Source organism: Lepidothrix coronata, unplaced genomic scaffold, assembly GCF_001604755.1.
Source record: "Lepidothrix coronata isolate B3197 unplaced genomic scaffold, Lepidothrix_coronata-1.0 Scaffold12, whole genome shotgun sequence".
Lineage (NCBI taxonomy): Eukaryota > Metazoa > Chordata > Aves > Passeriformes > Pipridae > Lepidothrix > Lepidothrix coronata.
The window spans coordinates 9,766,695-9,790,267 of record NW_016690192.1 but is presented as its reverse complement, the minus strand read 5'-3'; the positions used below and the strand labels follow the sequence as shown (position 1 = coordinate 9,790,267).

At 40.6% G+C, this 23,573-nt stretch overlaps 1 protein-coding gene across 2 annotated transcripts in view; it reads left to right on the top strand.

The window, feature by feature from the left end:
• Positions 1 to 2,735: 2,735 nt before the first annotated feature.
• The window catches only part of GTF2B (general transcription factor IIB), a 21,699-nt gene continuing 861 nt past the window's right edge, over positions 2,736 to 23,573 (top strand). Inside the window, exons 1-6 of one of the 2 annotated variants that reach the window (XM_017805622.1) lie at positions 2,736 to 2,774; positions 4,427 to 4,533; positions 14,615 to 14,748; positions 21,125 to 21,271; positions 21,408 to 21,537; positions 22,101 to 22,382. In XM_017805622.1, coding sequence (XP_017661111.1) covers positions 2,758 to 2,774; positions 4,427 to 4,533; positions 14,615 to 14,748; positions 21,125 to 21,271; positions 21,408 to 21,537; positions 22,101 to 22,382 — 817 coding nt within the window. In that variant the 5' untranslated portion in view covers positions 2,736 to 2,757. Of the gene's footprint in view, positions 2,775 to 3,702; positions 3,723 to 4,426; positions 4,534 to 14,614; positions 14,749 to 21,124; positions 21,272 to 21,407; positions 21,538 to 22,100; positions 22,383 to 23,573 lie in introns of those variants that run through there. The other variant, XM_017805623.1, reaches the window with a different exon arrangement.

The window sequence follows — 23,573 nt, the reverse complement described above, 5'->3', positions numbered from 1 at the left end:
ACGGTGCAAAGCCCGAATAAGTTCAGTAACTAGTTTTGCAAATATTTTACTCATTCTGTGATTGCACAGCTGGAATCTTAACCAAATTCCATCAGACTGTGACTGTGGCCGGGACCTAAAAAAAGGTATAGAAACTGGACTGTGAGAGCAGCTGCTAGTTTTTTCATTAATACTTCTTGGTCCTGGGCTTTTGGGAGTCCAGTAGCTGGGACTTCCATAGTCTTTGTAGCTGTCTTGCACTGTTATTTTCCAAATCTCACCAGAAGATGGTTGGCTGGTATTTTTAAGGTGGTGTGTAGTCTTTGTGTAGAAAAATTCAGCAATTAAAATGACTCAACCTAAATTTCAGCATGAATTTCATTTGGAAATTCCTACATTAAATTTGAGGAGAAACTAATTTTTTAGGCACTAAATTTCTGTGAAATCCATACTCTGTTTTACAAGGAGTCTAAAATCTGTTTATGTAAGTTGTAGTAGGGAGCTGTGGTGTTGCACGAACTAAGAGATTGCAATTGAACTGCATGATAAATCAACAAACCAAAGGACCTTTAGACATAAAAGTGAGAACCAATGACTTGTTTTCATTAATGTTCATTGTGTTTGCAAAAGCATCTGAATATCCCATTGCATTATTGTTGAAATGATGATGGTAATATTAGCAATGTAAGAATTGCAGTTTAATTACACATTTTTATTAAGGACAGTAGCCAGCATGAGATACTTGGCATGAAATTTTAAGAAGCTCCAGAATGAGCAATTAAATAAGTTTTAAAATAAGATTATTGTTGGGACTACAGTGGTGGGAAAGAACAGATACAGCTGGGGACAGCAAGGTAAAATTTGTGTAAGCTGCTGAAATGATCTGTTGTTGACAGAGACTGTTAATAGTGGTATTCCCATCTGCCACATCAACCACTTTTTGTCTTCTGCTTTTGGACGAAGTGTTTGAAAAGTTGCTGCAGACGGGGAATAAAGAATTGAGGCTGTGTGGTGAAAATAAAATTCATTCTAGTTAATGAGAATAGGGTCAGGAGGATTGATTGCCAGCAGAGGATCTTTTTTGTAGAATGGAATATAGGAGAAGCCAGGACAAAGCTGGAAAGCTTGATAGGACTGATAGTGGTGATGGGGCACATCTGTTGCAGTCACTGCTCCATACATGGTTATGCGGAAACTTAATATCACATACTGTATTCACATTGACAGTTACAGTAATTTGTCTTTTATTATTCTTTCATATTTTGGGTTTACTGAAAAAAAGCCTTAAATTTGTATTTTAGTATCTATACCTTATAATAGTTCAGCTTCCTTTTATTCCAAAAGGTTTCTAATTTTTTTTAATCAAAGGAATTCATTGGCAGGTTCAAACCAGCTAATTTTCAACGAGCACATAGTATTTTAGTCAGCAGAGAAGTTTTTAGAAGTTGTATGGATTTGACTCAATATTAGCAAGTATAAACAGAACTTTTCAACCCCAGTGAATTTCCTTCTTTGAGCTAGTAAATTGAAAATACTCTCCTTATACAGTGGACACATGGTCTTAAGTGTGAAAAGTCCTTTGTATCTGATTGATAGATAGCAAATTTATAACTGTTAAGAGACTTCAATACTGATCACTTTAAAGCATTGAAGTAACGGCACTTTCCAAAATCTGTAGACAGTCCTGTCCTAACCATCCTTCTCTTTCAGTGAGAATAGCTCATACCGAAGGAATAAATTTTTTCCACTGTTTTATAGCTTGGGTTTGAAAACCTGTTGTTGCTGCTTATCATACAGACTAATTTTGCATAAGGATTATCTCTTGGGGAATTAAAGCCTCAACTGGAGTCCAGTGCTGGAGGGCTTTGGTTTTGCAACAGTTCTTGTGGTTTCTCCTTCTCTTTGGCCTGATGTTTGCTGCCAGGGTGGGTGCAAGGGGGAGGGACAGAAGGGGAGCTGATCACATCCTGCAGGAATGTGCAGGGTAACACAGGGAGCCCACACAAGCCAGCAGGTGTGTGTGTCTGCTCGAGTCGGGCCGAGTCTGTGCATGGCCTGTTTGCCGAGGGCTTCCCTGAGTCACAGCCGGGCTGCCCGACACCCGCGGGTCCTGCAGCAAGAAGGGCCAGGTTCTTCTCGTGAGGGAATCTGCGCAGTGGCAAAGCAGAACAGCTGTAGCAGGAGATGCAAGTAAGGGGGAACTAAACTTGTCTTTTCTTCCCCTTTCTAGGAACTGTCTCTTGCTTAGTTTCAGGGCCAAGAACGTATTGTGCGCCCTATGCAAACTTGGGGCAGTTTTGCTTACACTTGTTTTCTGCGACATTTCACTAAACTGCTGGAGTTTGCACAGCAACAGCTGACCCGGAGTCACGCCCCGGGGGGCAGCACGGCGGGCTTTGTGCAGGGGGTCTGCGGGCAGCCCGGGGCTGCTCCTCGTGGGCCTGGCCCCAGGGCGAGGTTCCAACCCAGGGCAGACCCTTTAAATGACGGCCCCAGGGCACGCCGCATCCTCTGATTTATTACAACGAGATTTTGTCTCGAAGCCGCCCTCGGTTCAGGGGGCGCAGCCCGCGGTCAGGCTCCCCGCTGGTACCGGCCGGGCCCGCAGCCGCACAACACCCACTGGGCCGGCCCCGGCGAGGGCGGGGCCCTCTGTCCTTCCGCCCGCCCCCTCGCGGGACCCGTAGGAGCGCCCGGCGGCCCCGCCCGCCGCTGCCGGTATTTAATAACCGGGACGTTCCCCCGACCCGTCTCCGGCACCGCTGCGGCACCGGCGAGATGGCGTCCACCAGCCGGTACGGGGGCGGGGGCCGAGGGAGGAGTGGGAGCAGCTCCACCATCGCTCCCGACCGCGGCACAGAGAGAAAATGGCCGCGCCGCCCCCGCTGCCGCCCTGGGACGGACCGGCGGCCATCGCCGCCCTCGCCCGGCCCCGGTGCCTCCGGCTCGGCGCGGCGCAGCCGGGCCCTCTCCGGTGTCCCGTGTGCCGGGTTCGCCCCGGCTCCTGGGGCGGCGGGAGGCCGGGAAGGGCGGCGAGGCGGCCGCGTCTGTCCGTGCGGGCCGGGCCGGGCGGCCCCCGGCGGAGCGGCCTCCGAGGGGCCGAGCCCGCCGCCTTTGCATCTTCGTGTGGCTATTGCCGGGCAGCGCTCCGAGGGGACGCCAGCGCTTTGCAGGATTTCGTGGCGATTCGTGTCTGGAGCGGGGGGCCCCTCGTTATCGCAGCTCGGTGCCAACGGCGACCCGGCGGGTTCCCTGTAGGGCCGGCCCCGCAGTGTCGCACCCCAGCGCGGCTCCGGCCGGGCCGGGCCCCGAGGGCCTCCCGCCGTGCCCCGGCCGGGCAGCCCTGGCGGGACCCCGCTCAGCAGCGCCCTGGCCCGGCTCCACCCTATCGGGCCTGGAAACTGCTTGCAGGTTCCCACCCTAAATCCGTACCGGCACCAGCTAGTGAACAAACGGGTTTCGGGCTCGGAATTCTTTTCCCTGGAGACCTGTCGAGCTTTTCTTTCCAGTCAGGAATGAAGGAAGGCTCATGAAGCAGACTGTGGAATGACTCTGTAACTCTTGCTAAACCTGTCCTAGGATCTAGGAAGTGCTTCCTTTGCTGAGATGGGCCTTTACACACGTGCCATGCATTTTCCTTCAGCTTAGTATATCGAGTATGTTGCAAGGAGTACGGTATATCTCTCTAGATATACGAGTTAAAATTGGCATAGGAAGACTAATTTTTACAATGTTATGTGAAGGTAAAGTCTGAAACAAAACTCTGATGGTATTCTCTGAGGCTTCTGTGTTTGTTTTTTTTTCCTGGTTTGCTTAGTGTGTCACTAGCCTTTTGTGTAATGCCAAATGTCAGATGATTGTGAATGCTTTGTTAACAGTTTTGTCATATGAAACTACTGACTGGGTATAGTGAGAAGGAAAGTAGTTTAAAGAGTTCCAGTGCAGAATTTTGAGCATAATTTACATCTGAGAATCTTGTGTGTACATTTGCTTTCTGGAGGCTTTAATATTAATGGTGATATTGATTTTGTTTTCAAGTCAGATATTTTTCTGAACAGTCAGTGGATTAAAATGTTTGGAGTGTTTCTTTGTATTTTTGACTCATCAGAAATATCTAAAAAATTAAAATTAAGATGGAATGTACAGCTTAGGCTGTAGTATATATTTTATTAAGTCTCTTATTTAGATTTTTAATGTTTTATATTGAGGTGGTTTTGGTGCAAGATACATTGCAAAAAGATGTGGAGTTTAAGATCTGAAGTCTTGATTGTCAAATGTAGCGTTATGGCATTTAAGGAAAAGGTGCAGCTTAGGTATTCAGGTTAATAGTCAAATAGCTGTAAATTCTGTATTATTTAAGTGTTCTTGTCAGTAAGGAACTGTTATGCTTTTGGATATGCAGCCTGCTTGTTTAAAAACAATTAATACTTCTCATTTTTTTTCTTAGTTTGGATGTACTTCCGCGGGTGACTTGCCCAAATCATCCGGATTCCATTTTAGTGGAGGATTACAGAGCTGGTGATATGATTTGTTCTGAGTGTGGGCTAGTAGTAGGTAAGTAGCTATTCATGTTTTTGAGTTACATGGTAACTTAAATGGTGTGTGTGGCTTTGCTTTCCTGCAGAAGTGGTGTATGATAATTTGAGTATTTAAAGATTCTCCCTCGATGTCCGATTGTGCGTGGTGGATTTTTTTTTTTTTTGTGATTGTCTGTTGGCCCAAAGCTTACTGTTCTGAATAGTCTGTCTTCTGGTAACTTCTTGCACTATGAGAAGAATCAAACTCTCTTTAAAGACTGAAAATTTAAAGTATGTCATAATATGAATTAAAGTATTGTGCTGTCTACTCCAGTATTCTGTCTTTAATCATGACTATTTCAGTTAGGAAAGTATAAGAAGTGTTATAAGAGCTCTTTGTGAAATAACTTGCTTACAAGAAAAAAAACAAACAACAACCAAAACACAAAGCCAAATTCCAACTAACCTCCGTTTCCCATTAGCTAGAGGTTATCTTCAGCCCTGAAGGATTTATCTTTACATCATTGCCAGCACCTGTGTTTGTTAATTACTTTTCCTAAAGCTTTTAAGACTATCCCAAGTGAATATCCTGTTTTTCCACTGGAAATTTTGCTGAGCTCTCTTACTTTGTTTGTGTAGCAGCAACTTCCACAGACTAAACTGTATTTCTTAGTATAATGGAATATTTAAAATAAAAGACCTTTTAGATATTGTCTTTGTTTGAATGAGAGAGAGTTGTCGTAGAACCTGCTGCACATGCATTTTTATGTATCTTTTCTAGGATGAGCATCTTATGTGCACCTGAATGTCTTTATTCCTTTTATGTGGGAAACTTTCCGTGGTGTTATTAATTCTTTAAACTCTGTTGATTTCTGTTAATTTATTTTGGGCCTGCCATTGTGAAAAGAAAACTCTTCTCGAAGAATGCACATTTGGGTGATTCATTCAGTGGTGCTAAATATTTCAAATGGTTTATGTCCCTCTCTCTTAGACTGTGGTGGTTTTATTTTGGCTTGTCAAATTAAAGATTTTTGTAAAAAGCTAAAAGTTTAAAGAATTTGCAGCAAAGGTAATGCTAATTTAGCCAGGTGACTAAAACAGATGTGCTTTCTTTATGCAAGAGTAAACTTCTACATAGCTTACAAAAGTGAATGTTAAAATATTTAAACTTGAATACTAGTTTCCTTTAAAATTATGAAACCATTTGAAAAGCTAGAGGAAGTGTTGTTACTGCTTTCTTAAAAGAAGGGCTCGTTTGAATTGCATAATTTCTGATAAAGGTCAGTGAATCAGAATAAATTTGTTGGTTAAAAATTCAAATATCCACAGCAGTATTTCCTATTGAAATATGGTAATAGGTTTCTAAGTTATTGCTTAAAAAAGTTTGGTCCACGTTCAGCTGTTTCTGTGGCTGCCATAGAAGTTGAACAAAAGTTTAGAAAAGCCCTTCTTGATTAGTTTGTAACTTTTAAGATAATTCTGGCTTTAGGAGAAGAGGGAAATATTTTTCTTTATAAATGTAATTTTTAGGAACTTGGAATTTGTCAGAAGTCTCACTTCATGTACTTTGTTACCTAGTCACAAGGTATTCTCTCCTTAGAGGTTTATTCTCTGGCTTTTCTGAATTAATAGCATTGGTGATTTCTTTAGTTCAAGTCGTTAACACTTTCAATGGGCAGACTCATTAGAATATTAATAGAAACTGTTAATGAGTTGTTTTTAAAATGTGTTTAAAATGGTCTTAGTGAAATTTACAGCCAACATTACTGGTAGGGTAAAAAATGTTTTTAAGTAGGCTTTTCTATGGATTTGTCACCAAAAGGCTTTAATAGTGTTATGCTGATTGTTCTCATTCTGTCTTGCCTTCCTTCATCTGTTTAGTTTACCTGCATATGTCCAATTCATCAGCTAGGGTATCTAGCAGGTAGTATGGCCAAAGAGAAGTGTGAGCACTCCAGACTTTTTTCTCATCTGGTCTGGTAAGAAGTTTAGAGGCGGTGTAAACCAGATCCAGTTCTTGATGCCCGTTTTCTGGAGATGCATGTGAAGTAGGCACATTTTAAAGGAGTGAAGACTAAATTTAGTTTTCATATGTTCCAAATGCAACTTCTATTATTTGTTGCAGACACCATGATGCAAGTTCCCCTTAAGAGAGTAGTGATTTCGTTTCCTGTTCTTACATGGAAAAGTTTCGTGTTTCAAGGCTTACATAGGTCATGATCACATATGAACAGAACCCACTGAAAATATATTTTGGGGTGTACTGAAAGTTAGTGAGATCTTTATTGCTGAAGGGAATCAATTAGAACATTTAAACCCCCCACAAAACTCAATATACTGTGTAGCTGAAGTGCTACAGGTTTATTTAGAAAAATGGTGCTTTTAGTGTCTGCAGAGCACTGCTGATGTATGTGGAACAGAATGGTAAATGCTGAATTTGTCTTTATTTTACTGTTGTAACACTGATATTTTTTTTCTGGTGTGTGTGCAGTTTAGCTGCAGACAGAGCTAAGAGACTTTGCCTAAACTAAGTGTATTTGCATTTGATGTTTTTCCTGCTTGCTACGGCAAAGTACTGAAGCTTTGCATTTATGAAAAAAGTGTGAGTTAATTTAAATGTAGAACTGTTTCATAGGATAAAATGGCTGGTGCATAGATAATTTTCAAGTTTTGTAATCAATTTTCTGGGAATGTGAGATCAGATCAGTAGTAATAGTATTATGACTGATCTTGCATTTATCAGGTCTGCATCTGAAAGGGTAAAGCACTGGAAAAGTTTGGGGGACCAGGAGGCTAGGAGAAGGAGGAGCTGATCTCCAGCAGTTGAATTCATATTTTAGGCAGAGCTGTATATTGCAAGCACTACTTTCTAAAGGGATTTTTGAGAAAGTTTTAGTCAGAGTTGTATTCTACTTACAGGTTCTTAGTCTCAATAAGATTGAAGTTAAATCTAGTGTATTGCTTTTTCTTTGCACAGCATTTTCCACATATTCTAAAATAACTGTGGTGTTTTGCTGTGCTGTATTAAAATAATTAAACCTTGTAATGTCAGTATGACTGAAGCTGATGTCTGGTTTATTATTGTTTCAAAATACTGCTTCAGTCTACTAAAAACTCTCATCTGCCTTTTCACTGTTACCTTTTGTGGATTAGCTTGTGTTCTGTCTTTTCATGGTAATTATTTCCAACTTGTTAACTTTTCCTTCTGCTAATTGCTTTTCTTGCATGAAAGGCATTTGGAGACCTAAATTACAATTATCCATGGAATTTTGATATTGATCTGGATTGACACACGTCTGAAACTTTACAACTCTATGCTGAAGTTTCTCTGCTGTCATAAGTATTGTTTCACTCTACATACTTTTCTCCAGTCATTCTAGACTATGTGGCATAATAAGTGTTCATGGGCTGATGTGAGAGCTCACAAAGAGAGTTCCTAGGGCTTGGAGAAGTAGTTAGTTCTTTGTTTATTTAAAGTGTTCACTGTATCTTGTTCTTCAGACAGACTTGGTGGGGGAAAAGCATGTTGTTCAAGAACAGAAGTCTAGTAAATCTTCTTTCTCAACAGGTAAATATTTTGCTTACTACCTTTTAGACAGTAAAAAAGGCTAGAAGTCAGCTGATGTGCCAGAAGGGGCTGAAGAAAGCAGAATCAAAGTGGAAGACAAAGGACTGAATTTTCTTGATGTACCAAGGTGGTGACCTGAATTTCAGAGGAAGATAAGAACAAGTCCAGTGGCATGTACTGCTGTGTAGCACCTCAGCTAATTAGGAATGCCTTTCTGATCTAAGACTTTCCTTAAACTTCTGTGTAGCTTCATTATATGTTGTCTTAGTGTGCAGGAGTTGGAGCAGTGAGGAGTTTGTTTTCAGCATGGAGTAAGTGATTTTCTGTAATTGGTTAGCTCTGTCTGCTTCAGTAGGCAGGAGTTGCTTAGAGAGGAACAGTGCTCTTGTAGGGAGTCAGGAAAAAAGCAGAAATCTGTCTTCAGCTGATGAGGATCCTTGGACACGTATTGACTTCTTAAAGCTTGGAACTGGATTATGACCAATATTCAGATATTTATTCCATGTTCTATGTATACCTGAGTGTTCAGTTGAAGGATTTTGGGAAAAAATATTCAATAGCTTGTGGTCAGCAGTAAGGCTGCTATAAAATTGTGTCCGAGTATTTGTTTGGCTAATACTTCAGAAAAGTTTGGGGTCTGAATGGTGCATCGTAAATTCAGGTGTGATCTGTGAAGATTAGGTAAGATTTAACTATACCACAGGTATTTTTTTTTGTCTGCAGTATAATAAACCAGTAGCAAGGGGTTTCACAATTGCCTCTCGAAAGGCCAGTTCTTTACTCAAGATGTCTGTCATTAGGGATAAGATCGCTTGCTTCTATATAGATGCTTGTTTTCTGGAACCCAAAGAAACCATTTTTTTTCAGCTGCTGGTAGTATCCTGTAAGTGGGGAAGGTGCTTAAATACTTCTGACTTGGATCCAGTAGAGGGCAGTTATGTCCATAGGGAAAAATCTTTTAATGTTTGGGTGCATGTTCACATTTACTTCTTTCTGCAAGTATTACCAATCTTTAAAATATGAATTCTTAATTCAAAGTATTGCTTGAAAAAATAGGCAAAAATCTTTAGATACTGGTTTGCTGCTTTTGTTCTTGGTGTCCAGAGCACTAAAAAGTGTCTGACAACAGTTGGTCCTTGCAAAAAGACTCTTTGCATTCAGAGGAAAGCTAGTTATAAAGAATACTGATGCTTAAAAACATTCTGAATAGTTGACTCTTGCATGAGCATTCATGGATGCTTGATTTTATACAGGGGATTTATAATATGAAGAAAATAATTTGCTGGTCTTTCTCAGCCAGCGTTTCAAATAGTCTGTTTAAATTCTAACTCTTTTCAGCTTTAAAGACAAGGGGGGTGGTTCTAGCTGTTCAGCAATAATGCTTGTAACGGTGGAAACAGACTTTAGATGACAAAAGTTGGCATCTTTTGTCAGGCTTTGTAATAAGCACCTCTCACAGCATGAAAGTTCTTGAAGGGTTTAGGAAGCTTTCTAGTTAGTGGGTTCTTGGCTGGAGGCCAGAGGTGTTTGAGAGCTGCTAATACTTCTATTAGGTAAAGTACTAGATTTATCTAGTGGGATAACACTGATATTTTGAATCACGTTATTTAGGGAATGACTTGCTTCTTATCAGATTGACAAAGTGACTTAGGGCAAGTAAGGGCTAGAAACAATCTGAACTCCTCTGATGGAAAAAACATCCATAGCCTCTAATTTTTGTGATGTAGTGTAGGTCAGGCACAACATTGTTTATTGAGATTCTGTAGTTTGGAGCATCCTTCGCAAGTACTTGGGTTGTTAATCTTTTAAGGGCCTCAAGTCCCAGAGAGGTGTAACTTGAGCTGACCAGACCTGTCCACCAGATCGTTTAACATTTCTACTCTCATTTGCTTCCTCCAAAACCATTGTACGAGCTGATGGCTTAGGAAGCCTGGAAATCCTTTTAGATTTGTCATAATTGTGATATGCAGGAGCTGCTAAACCTTTGTTCTTGTAGCAGTCACTTGCCTGTGGTGCTGTACTGTCTGTTTCAGTCCAGAGTTGCCTTTTGATACTTGTATGATGCTGTTGAGGTCTGGCAACCAGTTGAAATTGTCTGTGGCTTTTTTGTTTGTTTGCTTAGGGGTTTTATGTTTTGTTTAGCATCTGAAAGCCTGCGTTAGTTATTTTGAGTAGACTGGTGTTGCTGGTGGTGATGATGCATTCATAGTGTTGAAAGAATACTACTATCTTACAAACGGCTGGAAATTTTGTAGAAAAAGCTGTGGCTGTAGAACTTTTTTCTGTCCCATGAGTTTATTCTTTGGTAACATTTAATACATCTGGTCTTAAACAGAAGTTCTAAATCTTTAAAATGTGGGGGGGGAAGGTTGAGTACTACTGTATGGGGAAGTATATAAGGTAATAAATAGCATGTGGAAGAGTAGATACCTGGAATACTGTGTCTAACTCTGGGCTTCTCAGTACCAGAAAGAGAGAGACTTGCTGGGGCAAATCAGCAGAAGGTTGCAAAAGTATTTGGGGGTTAGGAGAGGCTGAGAGCTGAGACTGTTACTCTGACTGTTCAACTTGGCTCTGTGCAGTTACATGTCTTCATGATTCTCCCCAGCTTGTAGTCTGCTACACAGCTTTTCATTGTAGTTTGTCTCAGCACTTCACTCTGGGTTGACTGAAATAAAGTATAATCCTATATATATATATTTTTAAATTTGGCATTGTAAAATGCTTTTAATTAAAAAGTATAATATATGTGCTCACTAGATGGCAGCAGATTCCTTAACTAACTGTAAGAATGAAACATTCTCTACTACAAATAGGTATTTTGGGACTTCAGAGTGCAAATAAACTTTTAATACCGTATTTATGCTAAGATTAAAATATTAGTAATGTGTAGAACTTGATGGAATGTGGAGCTAACATTAGAACTCCTCTGAAAAAAACTTAACATGCCTTCTCAGAACTGTTGCATGACTGGATGTGGAAGATTACGTTACTTGGGGCTTGAATATCATCACATGTCTCGTTTTGGTCAAATGTCTTCAATTTGCAGCTATTTTGTCTTTGTGTAACAGATAATACAAAATGCAGAAAAATAAGAAAATAAGTGTGTTTTATGAGTTATTGCAAGTAGAGTGCAACATTAAAATAGCTGGTATTATTCCTCTATAAATATGTAACTGAAAATTCAGGCCTTGTTGAATGAAAATGTTTTCCCTTGAGAAATCACCTTCTATTTTTAGAGGAGGAGTAAACATACATAAATTTTGATGTATAGATGTTTTAAGCTAATTTTTAAGAACTGTTCAAAATTATGTTTTAATTTTTGAGTCTGACCTGAGTTTTCTCTTACATTTCTGCAGCAAATGCTTTTTGTGTTTGTCAGTTGTGAAGAAAAGTAACCTTGGTCTGAGGTTGTCTGTTCTGAGCAGCAGCTCTGCATTTTACTAAATGAGCTTTTCAGAGGGTGGGCAACTTGAGTCAGGGAAGTTTTGCAGTGTGTGTTTGCACTGGAGTCTGTTGGACTGTATTTTAAAGAGGAACTGAATACTGGAAGAATGGTTTACAAAAAGAAATGAAGCAATGGAGAAAAATTTATCTGTTCAGAAAGATGCTTTAGGATATCAGCCTGGAGATGCATTTCACAAAGATTTGGTCCTGTAAGCTGTTGTTTTTCTATGTCCATCAGAGGAGGAAGCTGAGAAGATGAACTCACCCATTTGAGGAAAATTAAATAAAGGCATGTGTAATGTAACTGTATCTAGTAAAGCTTATTTTTGTTCAAAAGAACTGCATCAAAAGGAAGTAGCAAAGGGAATATGCAGCCACTCCCATCCTCACTGTAGCTTGATAGAGTTGCCAAAACCAATATAATGTGAGAAAGCAGAGACAATTTTATAATGTACTTACTGGGAGCTTTCTTACTCTCATGTTTGACTATTGGGCCCGTGTTCAGCTGCTTCAGGAAAGCCAGTCAGTCGTGTATGACCCAGCAAATTCCATTTAGGACTTGAAATCTTAACTCAGGATCAGTTTTCAAGGCTGATTTCTTACACTGCTTTTTGTAAGACTGAATTTAGTATTTTAAGGTTTTGCTTTGAACACTTAGGGTGGGGCTTAATTGCATCCGTACTAATAGCATAGTAACAAAGTGGGTTCTTTATGTTTTGAAGAGTTAAAATAAAAATAAATGCCACATTCAGTGTTTTGTTTTTGTTTGTTGTTCAGTGGGATAATTCAGTTAATTATCCTTGTAACCAAATACATTTTCCATCTATGGAAACCTTTGGACCTGTTCCATTTTTGTTAATACTTCTAGCTTGTGTCACACTTTTATAGGAGCCTTAGGTGGAATGTGCTGCCCAGGACCTCTGTATATTTTTGATGACACTGACAGTATACAAGAAAACTTCTTTTCTGCCATAGCAGATTTCTTGGCAAAGTAAAGATATTTGCATACTGTGTCTTAATTACACAAATGCTTTATATTCAGTGATTTGTTCTACTTAATCTTTTCTCACTCTGAAATAGCAGTCTCAATCCTCTGTTTGTAATATGTTTGCCAAAGCAGGCAGTGATATAACACTTTTTTGTTAGAGCAGGAATGGTTCATAACTCACAAGAGGCAGATCCCTGGGTGAGTCATTTAGGTCATTCCCACTTGTGTGGAAAAATATTACATCACTGCCCTGTACTCAGTGTTCTATTTATACCATGCCAGAATTTTAAGTACATTTTGCTTTTTTTAGATGCTGTAAACAGTATTGGGGGCTTGTCTAAAAGTAAAGTTGCTGCTAGGCCATAGAAGGACCATTACTGAATCAAATATTTACAGAGAGTCCAGGAGCCAGAGGAGCACACTCTGCAGAGTCAAGCTTGCAAGGGCAGGGGGGAGACCTTTGTAGCAGAAAGAATGGATCTGTGCTGCCTTTTACTCTGCTGTTTTCTTAACCCTGTAGCTTTTGATGTGTTTTTTTTTTCTCCTTCCCCTCTTGGTTTTCATTAGAGCAGCAAATAAAGGTGGAGCCATAGCTGTGAGCATGTCTGACAGACACTGATGAGAATGCCTCTAACCTAAAGTTATTCTTTTTGGTTGTGGCAATTTCTTTTGGTTCATTCACAGCTTTCAATTTCAAGTATTCTCCTTGCATAATGTTATGTTAAAAATAGAGTTACTCTGTCAAAATAGATCCCTCCTATATCCCCCAGGTATACACCACTGTCCATACCTCCTGTATTTTCTCCAGCTTTGTATCTTGTATTACTGTGGTTTGCAGAGTGCTTTTTTATCTGTCTCTTAGTTTTCACTGGGTTAAATCAGCCTCTGTGGTTTCATACTAAGACTTCCATACCGGAAATTTCTGTTGCAGTCAGTGCTACTTATTTTTGTGCAGATGTTTCTTTCATGACACACTTAAACACTGATAAAGGTGGTGAATTTTTCCTCAGGTTTAGCAAAAAAGGGTGACAATTACTCTGAAGTTTCTTCTGATATGCTACACAGAGCTGTAATCTCCTTTACTGCATAACACTTTTCTTAGTGTTCTTTTTATGTTTTTCTGTACATGTATTCTTAAAAATTCTCTAGTATTGCTCTAGAGGCAACACGTTTGAGATGCAGCTTTTATGAGATCTGTGAATAGAATGAACTGCACTGCCAACAGTGGGGTGGGGGCTGGAGTTTGTATGTTTACTTTTGTGTTTGGTTTTTTTTCCCCTAAGTTTCTATTATTGTGATTACTGTGGGGCTTTTGCCTGCATCAGAGTGTGGGTTAGTTATTTCTCAAACTACGAAGTTGCTGTAGGAAAGGTTTAGGTGAATGTGAGATGAACAAAGGACTGCAAGCAAAGTTGTTTCATTCAGAGAATGTGGGTTTAGTGCTTTTTCTGCTTGCTCTAAATCTGTACTGAAACTCTTCCAGGTATAACAGGGTAGATTAATAGTTTTGTATATAGATTGTATGTTCATACTGTCAAGCATTGTACATGAAGGGGAATTGGGCAGGGTCAGAACTCAAAGAACAAGAACTGAGCTGCAAAATGTCATGGTGGGTTAGAAGGTGCAAAGTTGAGAGTAAAAAGGACCTGGAACTCTTGCAAAAGAAGTGATTTACTACAGCTTAATGGGATTGTGTGTGCTAGATAATTCACATGTGCACCTTGAACACATGGCAAATGTGAGAGAACTTGTTAAGTTATAACAACTGACTCATTTGTCCAAGTGCTGAGAACATCCTGACTTCAGCTTGAAATCAAGGTCTTGATTCCTTTTGCATACTGAAAATCTCTTTTTGGATAACTGTACCTTTTTGTGTTCTGGATGCATTTCTTTAGTTATTTATGTCTTCTGTGCAGCTCTTATAGCATTTTTTTTCCCATTGCCTTAACTTGTAATCCTAAACATTTTGGTATATTGTCCTGCAAGTTACTGTTCTGTTTGGGAACGCCAACAGACTGCCTTCTTACAACGGAGAGCTCAGAGGTCTAACCTAATGTTCTGAAATATTTCATGAAACATTATATTAATGCAGACTATTGCTTTCTGTGATCTCAGGTGACCGGGTCATAGATGTAGGGTCAGAGTGGAGAACTTTCAGCAATGACAAAGCAACAAAAGATCCATCTCGAGTTGGGGATACCCAGAATCCTCTGTTGAGTGATGGCGACTTGAGTACAATGATTGGCAAGGTAACACTTAAAATACTAAATTTTACTAAGTTTGAGTGTTTTTATGTCAAGTACATGATTGTATGACCATAGGGAAAATATTCAGTGTATTTATTTACAAATATTTTACCTGAACTGAACTCCTACATTTCAACAGTGTGTAAAATGTGACTTTTTCCTGGGGGTAGCAGGAAAGGGCCAACCTTCACAAAAGCAAGAAAAGTCTGCAGTGCTGTGTGGATACTTGCCACCCTTTGGTATGATGCTATAAATAGGAAAGCTGATGTTGCAATTTTTAAAGAAGCACTTTGACTTAGCAAGTGTATTTGAGATGATTCTGAAATAAGATGCTTAGTTCTGAGATCTCAATAGTACTGCAAACTTGAGCTGAATTTTTTTTTTATAGTAAAATCTGTATCAGGTTCATATTGGAGACCCGGAGAGCTATGTGCTTGTTGTGTATATTCTTCCAATTCATGTTAAAGCACTAAATGGAGAATTCTTTCGTGGTGTGAATGTCCCAGAGGAAAGTATTCCATCTATATTTGGGTTAAAATTTAGTGGTAAATCATATCTTGCTGTCTCCCATGAGAGGGCAAGCAAGATTAGTCACATAAATATACTCCCTTTTAATGAAGTAGTGACCCAGGTAAGTTTTCTTTGTTGTACTTTCTGTTACATTTTTTTGCTGCAAGAACCAAATTAATTTTTGTGGATTTCTTGAATGTTTCATGAAAGGTGGTGCAGTTGCTCATAAATAACTTAAAAATGTATTGCTGCTTTTTATTTGCTTCTGCTTCTCGGAAGCTTTTGTTCCAGTGCTGTTGCTAGGATGAAGAAGTAGACATGCCTGAATATGTATGGCTATGTATAGGGAGGGAGGTGTGCAACATACTTTTCAGCCAAGAATTTTTCAAAGAGATGAGGTTGACTAGCAAATACTGATGGACAGCCAATCTTTGACCATTAGTGAAAAAGAAACCTTGTGTTCAAGGAATTGTCCAAGTAGATGCTTGTGTTTTGGACAACTCCAAGCATTACTGCCTGTAAGATTTTAGGTGGCTTTTGGAATCCATTCAGGCAGTAAATCTGTACTGCTCCATTAAAAATATTGGCTCTGTGAAGCAGTGCCATAGAAGTCACTGGGATTTTAAAAGTCACTTGTGTAGGATCAGAAAGATTGTAGTTGAGAGGGCATGGACTTCTGTTACTGATTTGGTCAGCTGTGGTAAAGATCAGAAATAGACCTTTAGAGATAGATGGAGAAATGGACTGTTTGCTCCAGGTTCATGTTGTTTCTCATTTTGGGACTGTGTAAATACAGGGTTTATTTCTGAGAACTCAGTTTGATTCAGTAGGTAGAATGACTTGAGCTCCTTTGGATTCTCTATCCAGGTGAATCGGGACTTGTGTTGTTAACACTCTTCTCTCTGGAGGTTCAGATTCTAATTTAGAATAAGAGGGATGGCAGCCTCAGTGAGAGAAGACATAAAGAAACCTCTGTGAAAAGTTTGTCCATGAAAACTAAAAATTTTCAGAGATGGACATTCAGCTAATGAAACAGTTTTGCTGTTAACCAGAACATCCCATGATAGGCATGACCAAACTTGCTGAAGCAAAGAGTGCCATTCAGTGAAGATAAGATGTGGGAATGTTAGTGTGGCATGATTTAACCTATGAGATCTGAGTAAAAATGTCCGAGTACTGGAACTGCCAGGGTCGTGTTGGGGAATGTAGAAGGGGCAATTAGTCCAACTCTGGATACTTTATTTGCATGGGGAGGAATTGTAGAAGAGATGCATTATTGTCTGTGTGAAATTGGGAGTCTCTTTGACAAACCAGGATGTTTTTTGTACAAGAGTTCCTGTGTTTGTCTTGCCAGAGCTGAGGCTCTGGGATATCAGCTCATTGATGTGAACTCTGTATGAGGGGCTGCTTTTTTTTTCAGTCATTTGGAAGGAAGAGAATGGCTTATATCAGAAGATGCTGAAGAAATCTCCTATCAGTGCAGAAAGGGCATGAATTTTGCAGCAAAAATAACTAAACCAAGGAAGTAGTACATTTCTCAAGCAGTCTTCTGAAGTCCCTGCCAGCAGTAGGCTGGGATGAGAATTGACCTAGATATGCACAGTGGTTGAACAAGGGTGAAATTGGTGTAGTCATGAGGAGGGTAAGTAGTATCTGACAGAGTACAGAACAATCTCCATGAATTCCAAAGAATGAAGAAGGTAAGATTGTTATTTTCCCAGTTCTTAGAATGGCCCATAGTGGACCCCAAATCTGTGTGCCAGAGATTGCTTTAGCCTTTTGCATGGGACAGGGAACAGGAGTATTCCTTTCTGCCATGTAGGACCACAGATAATAGAATCTTTACAGCAGATCTGCCCTGCCCTCCCAATAACACTCCTACCAAAAAAAAACAAACAACCCACCCTAAAACATTATTGTGGAAAATCCAAAAGAGAAGGACATAGGTAATTCTCTTGGCATGTTGTATTAGAGATGATTGTTAAACTCATGGGAATGTAGGTGTAAGTGGAGTCTAAACCAATTACAACAGTAAAGTTCTGGTGACTGGCTATTGCCTTTACACAGTAAAGGAAGGGGCCAGTTCTGCTTCACAGAATGGTTTGTCACTCTTTCCTCTTGGAAGCCAGGAGGTGCTGCTCTAGGGCTCTAGGGCTCCTTTCTTCTGGGGATGTGTGGTCTGTATCTGCTCACAGCAAAGGAGAGGCTGCTTTGCCCATGCAAAGGGATTAATTCCTAACTGGGTTTACTACTTAAGGAACCCATCTGTCTGAGGCAGCAGCAGCCTGTGTTGGAAGAAAGATTAATTTGTCTGTGAAGAGGAGGGTGAATAGCATAGTTAGCTGTGGTGGAAGTGGTTTGAATTCCACAGGCAGATCTTCAGGATATTGGCACAGAACTGTAAGTCTCTGAAATTAGATACTGTGTGCTGCAGTTGATCTGATTACAGTACAGATCAATTGGAGGTGTGGTGAAGTCTCACATTAATTGTGACTTGATTGCCAGAATGCTATAGTTATTTCTAAAATTCTTTCGTAAAATTAAAGCTGCACAAACAGCTTCTAGATCTGCCTTGATATAAAGAACTCTTTCCTATGAATCTAAAAGAAAATTGAAAGTTTTGTTTCCTATCTCGTGGAAAATGTCTTTTTGTCACCCTTGGTAGTTAATTGATTCCTTCTTGCAATGACTGCAACTCCCAAGAGAATTTAGATTGTTTGAACAAAGAACTAATGCAATCTCTTGGCATAGAATTCCTATCCTTTGATCAGATATCTGTGAAAGGAAGCTGGCTGTTGTCAAACTGCATGGCCTGAATCTGGTAGTGCTATATTGAGAAGCAATGGCACGATATCAGGGGCTGATGATTGAAAAAGAAGAAAGGATCCATCACACTGTATAATGAACTGGGCAAGAAGACTATTGGATCTGGGGGCATGCCTTGATGCTGTGGTTAACCCCAAGTCAGTGATGTGGATGATGCTGGTGATACTTCTACTTTCTGCTAAATGTGGTATATACTGGGGTATAAAGCTGTTGGCTGCCAGCACTGTAAGCCTGACCACCACTGAGCCCCTTCAGAGATTAACACTGTTTATTTGACTGTGCTTTCTCACTTTAGCAATCTTGAATGCTGTTTCCAGGAGGTTTCTCTTCTGTTCGAAAGCCAAACAGGTAGAACTCCTGACTTTGACAGATACTTTTCTTGGTGAGATGGGAAAGACAGAAGTAGATGTCTCAAAGGCCACAACAGTAAAACACAGTTCTTAAAGTCTGTTTTATTTCAGCTAAAACTGTGTGGCTTCTGTTTTTTTTTTTTCCATGGAGGGAAAGGCACTCCTAACATGGTTGTCAAGGGCTGAAGTCAACAAAGCATTGTCCCTCAATTGAAAGCTCCAGAAGGAAAGTAGATGGTGCATTTAAATAGCAAATGCAGGGAGAATAGCTGTGGTTTATGTAAGCAATGGAGATGGAAGAGTGTTTTCCACCCCTTTTATAGTTGTGAACTGTATATTGGGTATGGCTCTTGGAGAGCAGTCATATCAGCAGGGTTAAATCCTTGCCTAGTTCCAATGTACAGCACCTAAAACCTAAAAGATGTTAGTGGTGTTTGGTGTTTTTTTGTGGTTGTTTTTTTTTTTCCTGTTCTTAACCAGTGGACTAGGGAAAATCTCTGTGGTGAAGGGGAATACTGTCTGGCCCCAGGAGAGAGCAGTATTTCCTGGTAAAATACTATCTGGCATGAAGCCTGATAGACAAGGACTGGGGACTTGCTGTTGTTTGTGATCACTCTTCTGGCATCTGCAAGAGTTTGAGCACATGCAGTTCCTGTAAGCATTTGTGGATAGTACTGGTCTAGGAGCCATTTGATGCACGTGGATGTTGTAACATCCATGTGTAGGGAAGAGGGATGTGAGTGATGGCCAGGAAGGAGCCTTTTGACCTGAGACTTGTGTGTTTTGGGTCAAGGAAGTTCTGGCATAATTTTTGAAAGGAAGGTCTAGTGTTGCTCTTTGTGGCCTGAAGTCTGATTTGCTTGATTCTTGCTTTTTGTTTATCTTTATATCTTACTGGAAACCTTTGGCTAGTTGGAAGTGTTCATCCAGTCAAGACAGTAAGGTTGTCTGAGCATCCTTCTGCTGTGTTGGTGCCAGGATCACTTCTGGATGCTTGTTTCATATGAAAGGATGTTTGAAGAAGTAGAAAAACAAGAACACTCTTGGAATATAGCATCTGTCATAGAGGGCCTGTTCAAGGAGCTAGGGAAACTTGTGAGGGAGAGTTCTGTGCCAGAGTCCTCAGTTGCCACAGCAGCATCAAAGTGTGTGTGCACCACAGGTACGTGTCTCAGCAGTGGAGGTGTCTGCTGAGCCCATCGGAAATGGGGTGGGATGGAGACCTTGGGCATGAGGAAGTGGGCCAGTGTAAGTGAATGGTCAAGAGTGAGTGTTACTACTCTCAGCCAAAGAACATGTATTAAATGCAGAAGCACACAGAGAGATTATAGGATTAGAGGCTGTGTCAAAATAGAAGGGCAATTCCCAAGAAATGGGTCAGGAAAGAAGAAACTGGGCAGCTCAGTAGAAAAAGGTGATGCCAGGGCATGTTCTGTCCTTTGTTCACTGTGTCCTCATCCTGCGTTGTACAGCCTGGACATCCTGATACATTGCTCAGTCTTCAACATGAGAACTGTGTGCAAGTGCCTAGCCAGGTTATCAGTCAATCACAGAGCAAGACCTGCTTTGTGCTTACTGTTTTTGGCAGAACAGACAGTGTAGTAGTTGGTGTCTGCAGTGGGGTGCTTAAATGACCGAGTCTGTCTGGAGTGAGTTGGATGCCCCCGCCCAGATAAATTGTTTGAAGGTGCCAGAAAGGAATAAATGCATACAAATTCAGAAAATCCAGGTTTCTACTGATGGCAGAATTGTTGTGAAGAAGCATTTTCCACTCGAGAGAACTCATGGTCCCCTGTGCACTGTGACAGCAACCACATAAGTAATCAATATAAATTACAGACATTGGTCTTCTGAACTTAACAGGCTATGGGGTTGTCATCAGCTATCACTAATCTGATATGGCATTATTTGTTAAAGACATGTTTTGGACTGCTGGCTAATTGAAAACATTAGACCTTTTAGGCCCTTGTAGTTGGGCAAATTTGCATATTTAATAGAAGTGTGCAATTTGCGCTGTAACTTGTAAGATACAAATGAAACGCATGTCAGAAGCTTGTTTTAAAGTGTCCAGGTTGAGTTTGTGGCTCTTACTTCTTCTAAGACCTCAAGCTTTTCTTTTAGGAGGTCTATCATTTTCTGGTAAAGTCAAAATCTGTGGATATTTCCATTTTGTGACTAAGGTTTTCAACTGCTAGCAGGCACACTATCAAGTTGGGTCTGAATAGCTCATTGGTTTGGATGTTCTCTTTGCCCATGCCTTCACTGTCGTAGTTGAGTTATCATTGTAACAGCTGGTTTCCAGCTGGCCACAAAATTGTTTTTCTGCCTCACCAGTGTGCCACAGTGCGGATGCAGTCCTAAGGACACATGGGTTGCATCAAATCTAATCTTGGACCTCAGCATTGGTGACAGGAGTATTGAGATGCACACATTAAACTATTGTTATATGAGGAAGGAAAAACCCCTGTGTAATCTGTGGTCTTTGGAAAGCAATTCACAATTTGAGACTGGTGCAAAGCATAGAACTTGAGGTGTGAACGATGCTCTAGTGAATGATTCACTTTCAGTGATGTTTATTTGAACAACTGCTTGAACTGATGCCTTGAAATAAAACGGACAAAGCTGGAAATGTTTGCTCTCAAAGTGAGGAGGAAGTTCCTTGTGTTATTGACAATACAAATCTTTCTTTTCAGGGCACAGGTGCAGCAAGTTTTGATGAATTTGGGAATTCAAAGTACCAAAATCGCAGAACTATGAGCAGCTCTGATCGTGCGATGATGAATGCTTTTAAAGAAATTACGAACATGGCAGACAGAATCAACCTCCCTAGAAATATAGTTGTAAGTTCATGTCTCCCTTCCTTAAATTGTTCTGGCATTGACTTAGTTAGCATAATATAATGAGCACATGAATTTTTGATATTGCTGCTAATTAAATGGCCTAGAGTTAATTAAATTTCATCTTCTTGCGTTGAAGGATCGAACAAATAATTTATTCAAGCAAGTGTATGAGCAAAAGAGCCTGAAGGGAAGGAGTAATGATGCCATTGCTTCTGCTTGTCTCTACATAGCCTGTAGGCAAGAGGGCGTTCCAAGAACATTTAAAGGTAAGTTTTCAGTGACACAGATTCAATTTTGCTATGAAGTAAAGGTCTAGTTACTGTCACTGTAGGAGGTTGGTTTTCTCATTCCTGGACTTTGTCAAATTGGTTGTTCTCAGCTACAGCTCACCTTTGAGGGGGAGGGTAGAAGACTCTGGAAATTTGTTGCATTTGTGGAGTAGGCTCTTGGGCATGGGATTTTTGGTCATACTGCATTAAAAAGAATTTAGCATTTGAAAGTTACTCTTGAATGTTGGGGAAACTTAAAAGGCATAGCTTTGATGGGAGAATGGTGGGGACTGTTGTAACTGAATTTGAACCAGCAGTTCTGCAGTAAATTTAGGCAACTTTTCCCTGACAAGGATGCAGCTCTCTAGCACTGAGTACCAAATTTCCCATACTAAGTGAGCTGTATTAATTCGCTCCTTACGATAAATGTGGTTGACTGAAGTTGACAAATGTTCAAAGCTTATTTAGTGACAGTGACCTTCTTAGTGGGAATCAAATTTGATTGTTTTGGGGGAGCAAATGCTGTCGAGCCTAAAGTTTAATTTTTATTCTTTCTTTAGAAATATGTGCAGTGTCCAGGATTTCAAAGAAGGAGATAGGTCGGTGTTTTAAACTTATTTTGAAAGCTCTTGAAACCAGTGTTGATTTGATTACAACTGGAGACTTCATGTCACGATTCTGTTCCAATCTGGGGCTTCCCAAACAAGTACAAATGGCAGCAACGCACATTGCCCGTAAAGCTGTGGAATTAGATTTGGTTCCTGGGAGAAGCCCTATCTCTGTAGCAGCTGCAGCTATTTACATGGCATCACAAGCTTCTTCAGAGAAAAGGACACAAAAAGGTAAACCAGCCTTTTTTTCTTTTAGTTGACCATGTTTTCCTGCTTGAAAGAATATCGAGTGCTGCTGTGAAACCTGGATGAGGTGTGTGCAAGTAGTGATAAGCTGCCATCTGACTGCATACAGCAAGGACCAAACCAGGATCTCCCAGTCCCTGAAATGGAGTAACTGGCTGTGCTCAGTGTAACTGAGTTCATTTTCATCTGGCACTAGGAGTGTTGCATTTTTGAATGCTATGGACCACTGCATTCAAAGGAGCATAATTTAAGTTTACCCATGCAAATATTTGCTTGTGTACATCCTGCTGCTCTAAAATACTCCAAACACCAACTTGCAGGCAGTTGTAGGTAGCACTATGGCTTAGGATTACACTGAGTCTTCAATCATTCCAGGAGCCAGGGAATCACCTACATTAGTACATGTTCCTTGACTTCTTGTGAGCCTGTGGTAGACTGAAAGCAGTGGGACAGCAGGATTTGCTGTAGATTGCCTTGGGCATGACTCCCCGCTGGTATGGGAGCCCTTGGGGAGCCAGTAAGGAATTCAGGGCTGTTCTTGAGCTTCAGAGCAGCATGGATCAGCCCCCAGGGCTCATGGGAATAAGACCTACATGAGGATAATGCCCTAGGGAAGGAAGGGAGCTAAGGCTGCAGTGGTTAGGACTTGATGTGAGGAGTGGATCCAAGTACTGGCAGCTGGCTAGGGAAGCTCCATTGAACTGTCTCGTCCAGTTCAGATCAGAAATGTTTAAAATGTAGCAATTTCTTAGTGGAGAGTTGCTTTTAGGTAAAGAATAGCCTTTATCTGTCCAGTTGTGGTGTTTTGTTCTGCATTCATAACTGCTGATGTCCCTGGAGCTTTCATCATGTTGGCAGCTTCCTGGGCACGTGAGTGAAGCAGAGCTCAGGCAGTGCAGTGCCGTCATCCGTGCTCGGAGTGAGCTGTTGGATTGTACCTCTTAGGAGTGATGGTTAAAATACACCAGGACTCTGTACTCCTCCAGTGTCCTCAGACAATGAGGAAGGCTTTCATGCAGTCCAAGGCTTAAATTCCTAATGTGGTTAAATCTTGGATAAATTTAAGTTTCTGTGCATCTCAAGTGTTCTCTCAGCTCGTTACAGTGCTCTGTGCCTTTGCCTTATTTCTCGGTGCATTTTAAGGTAAATGAAGTTCATGTTTAGCTGAAGGTATCG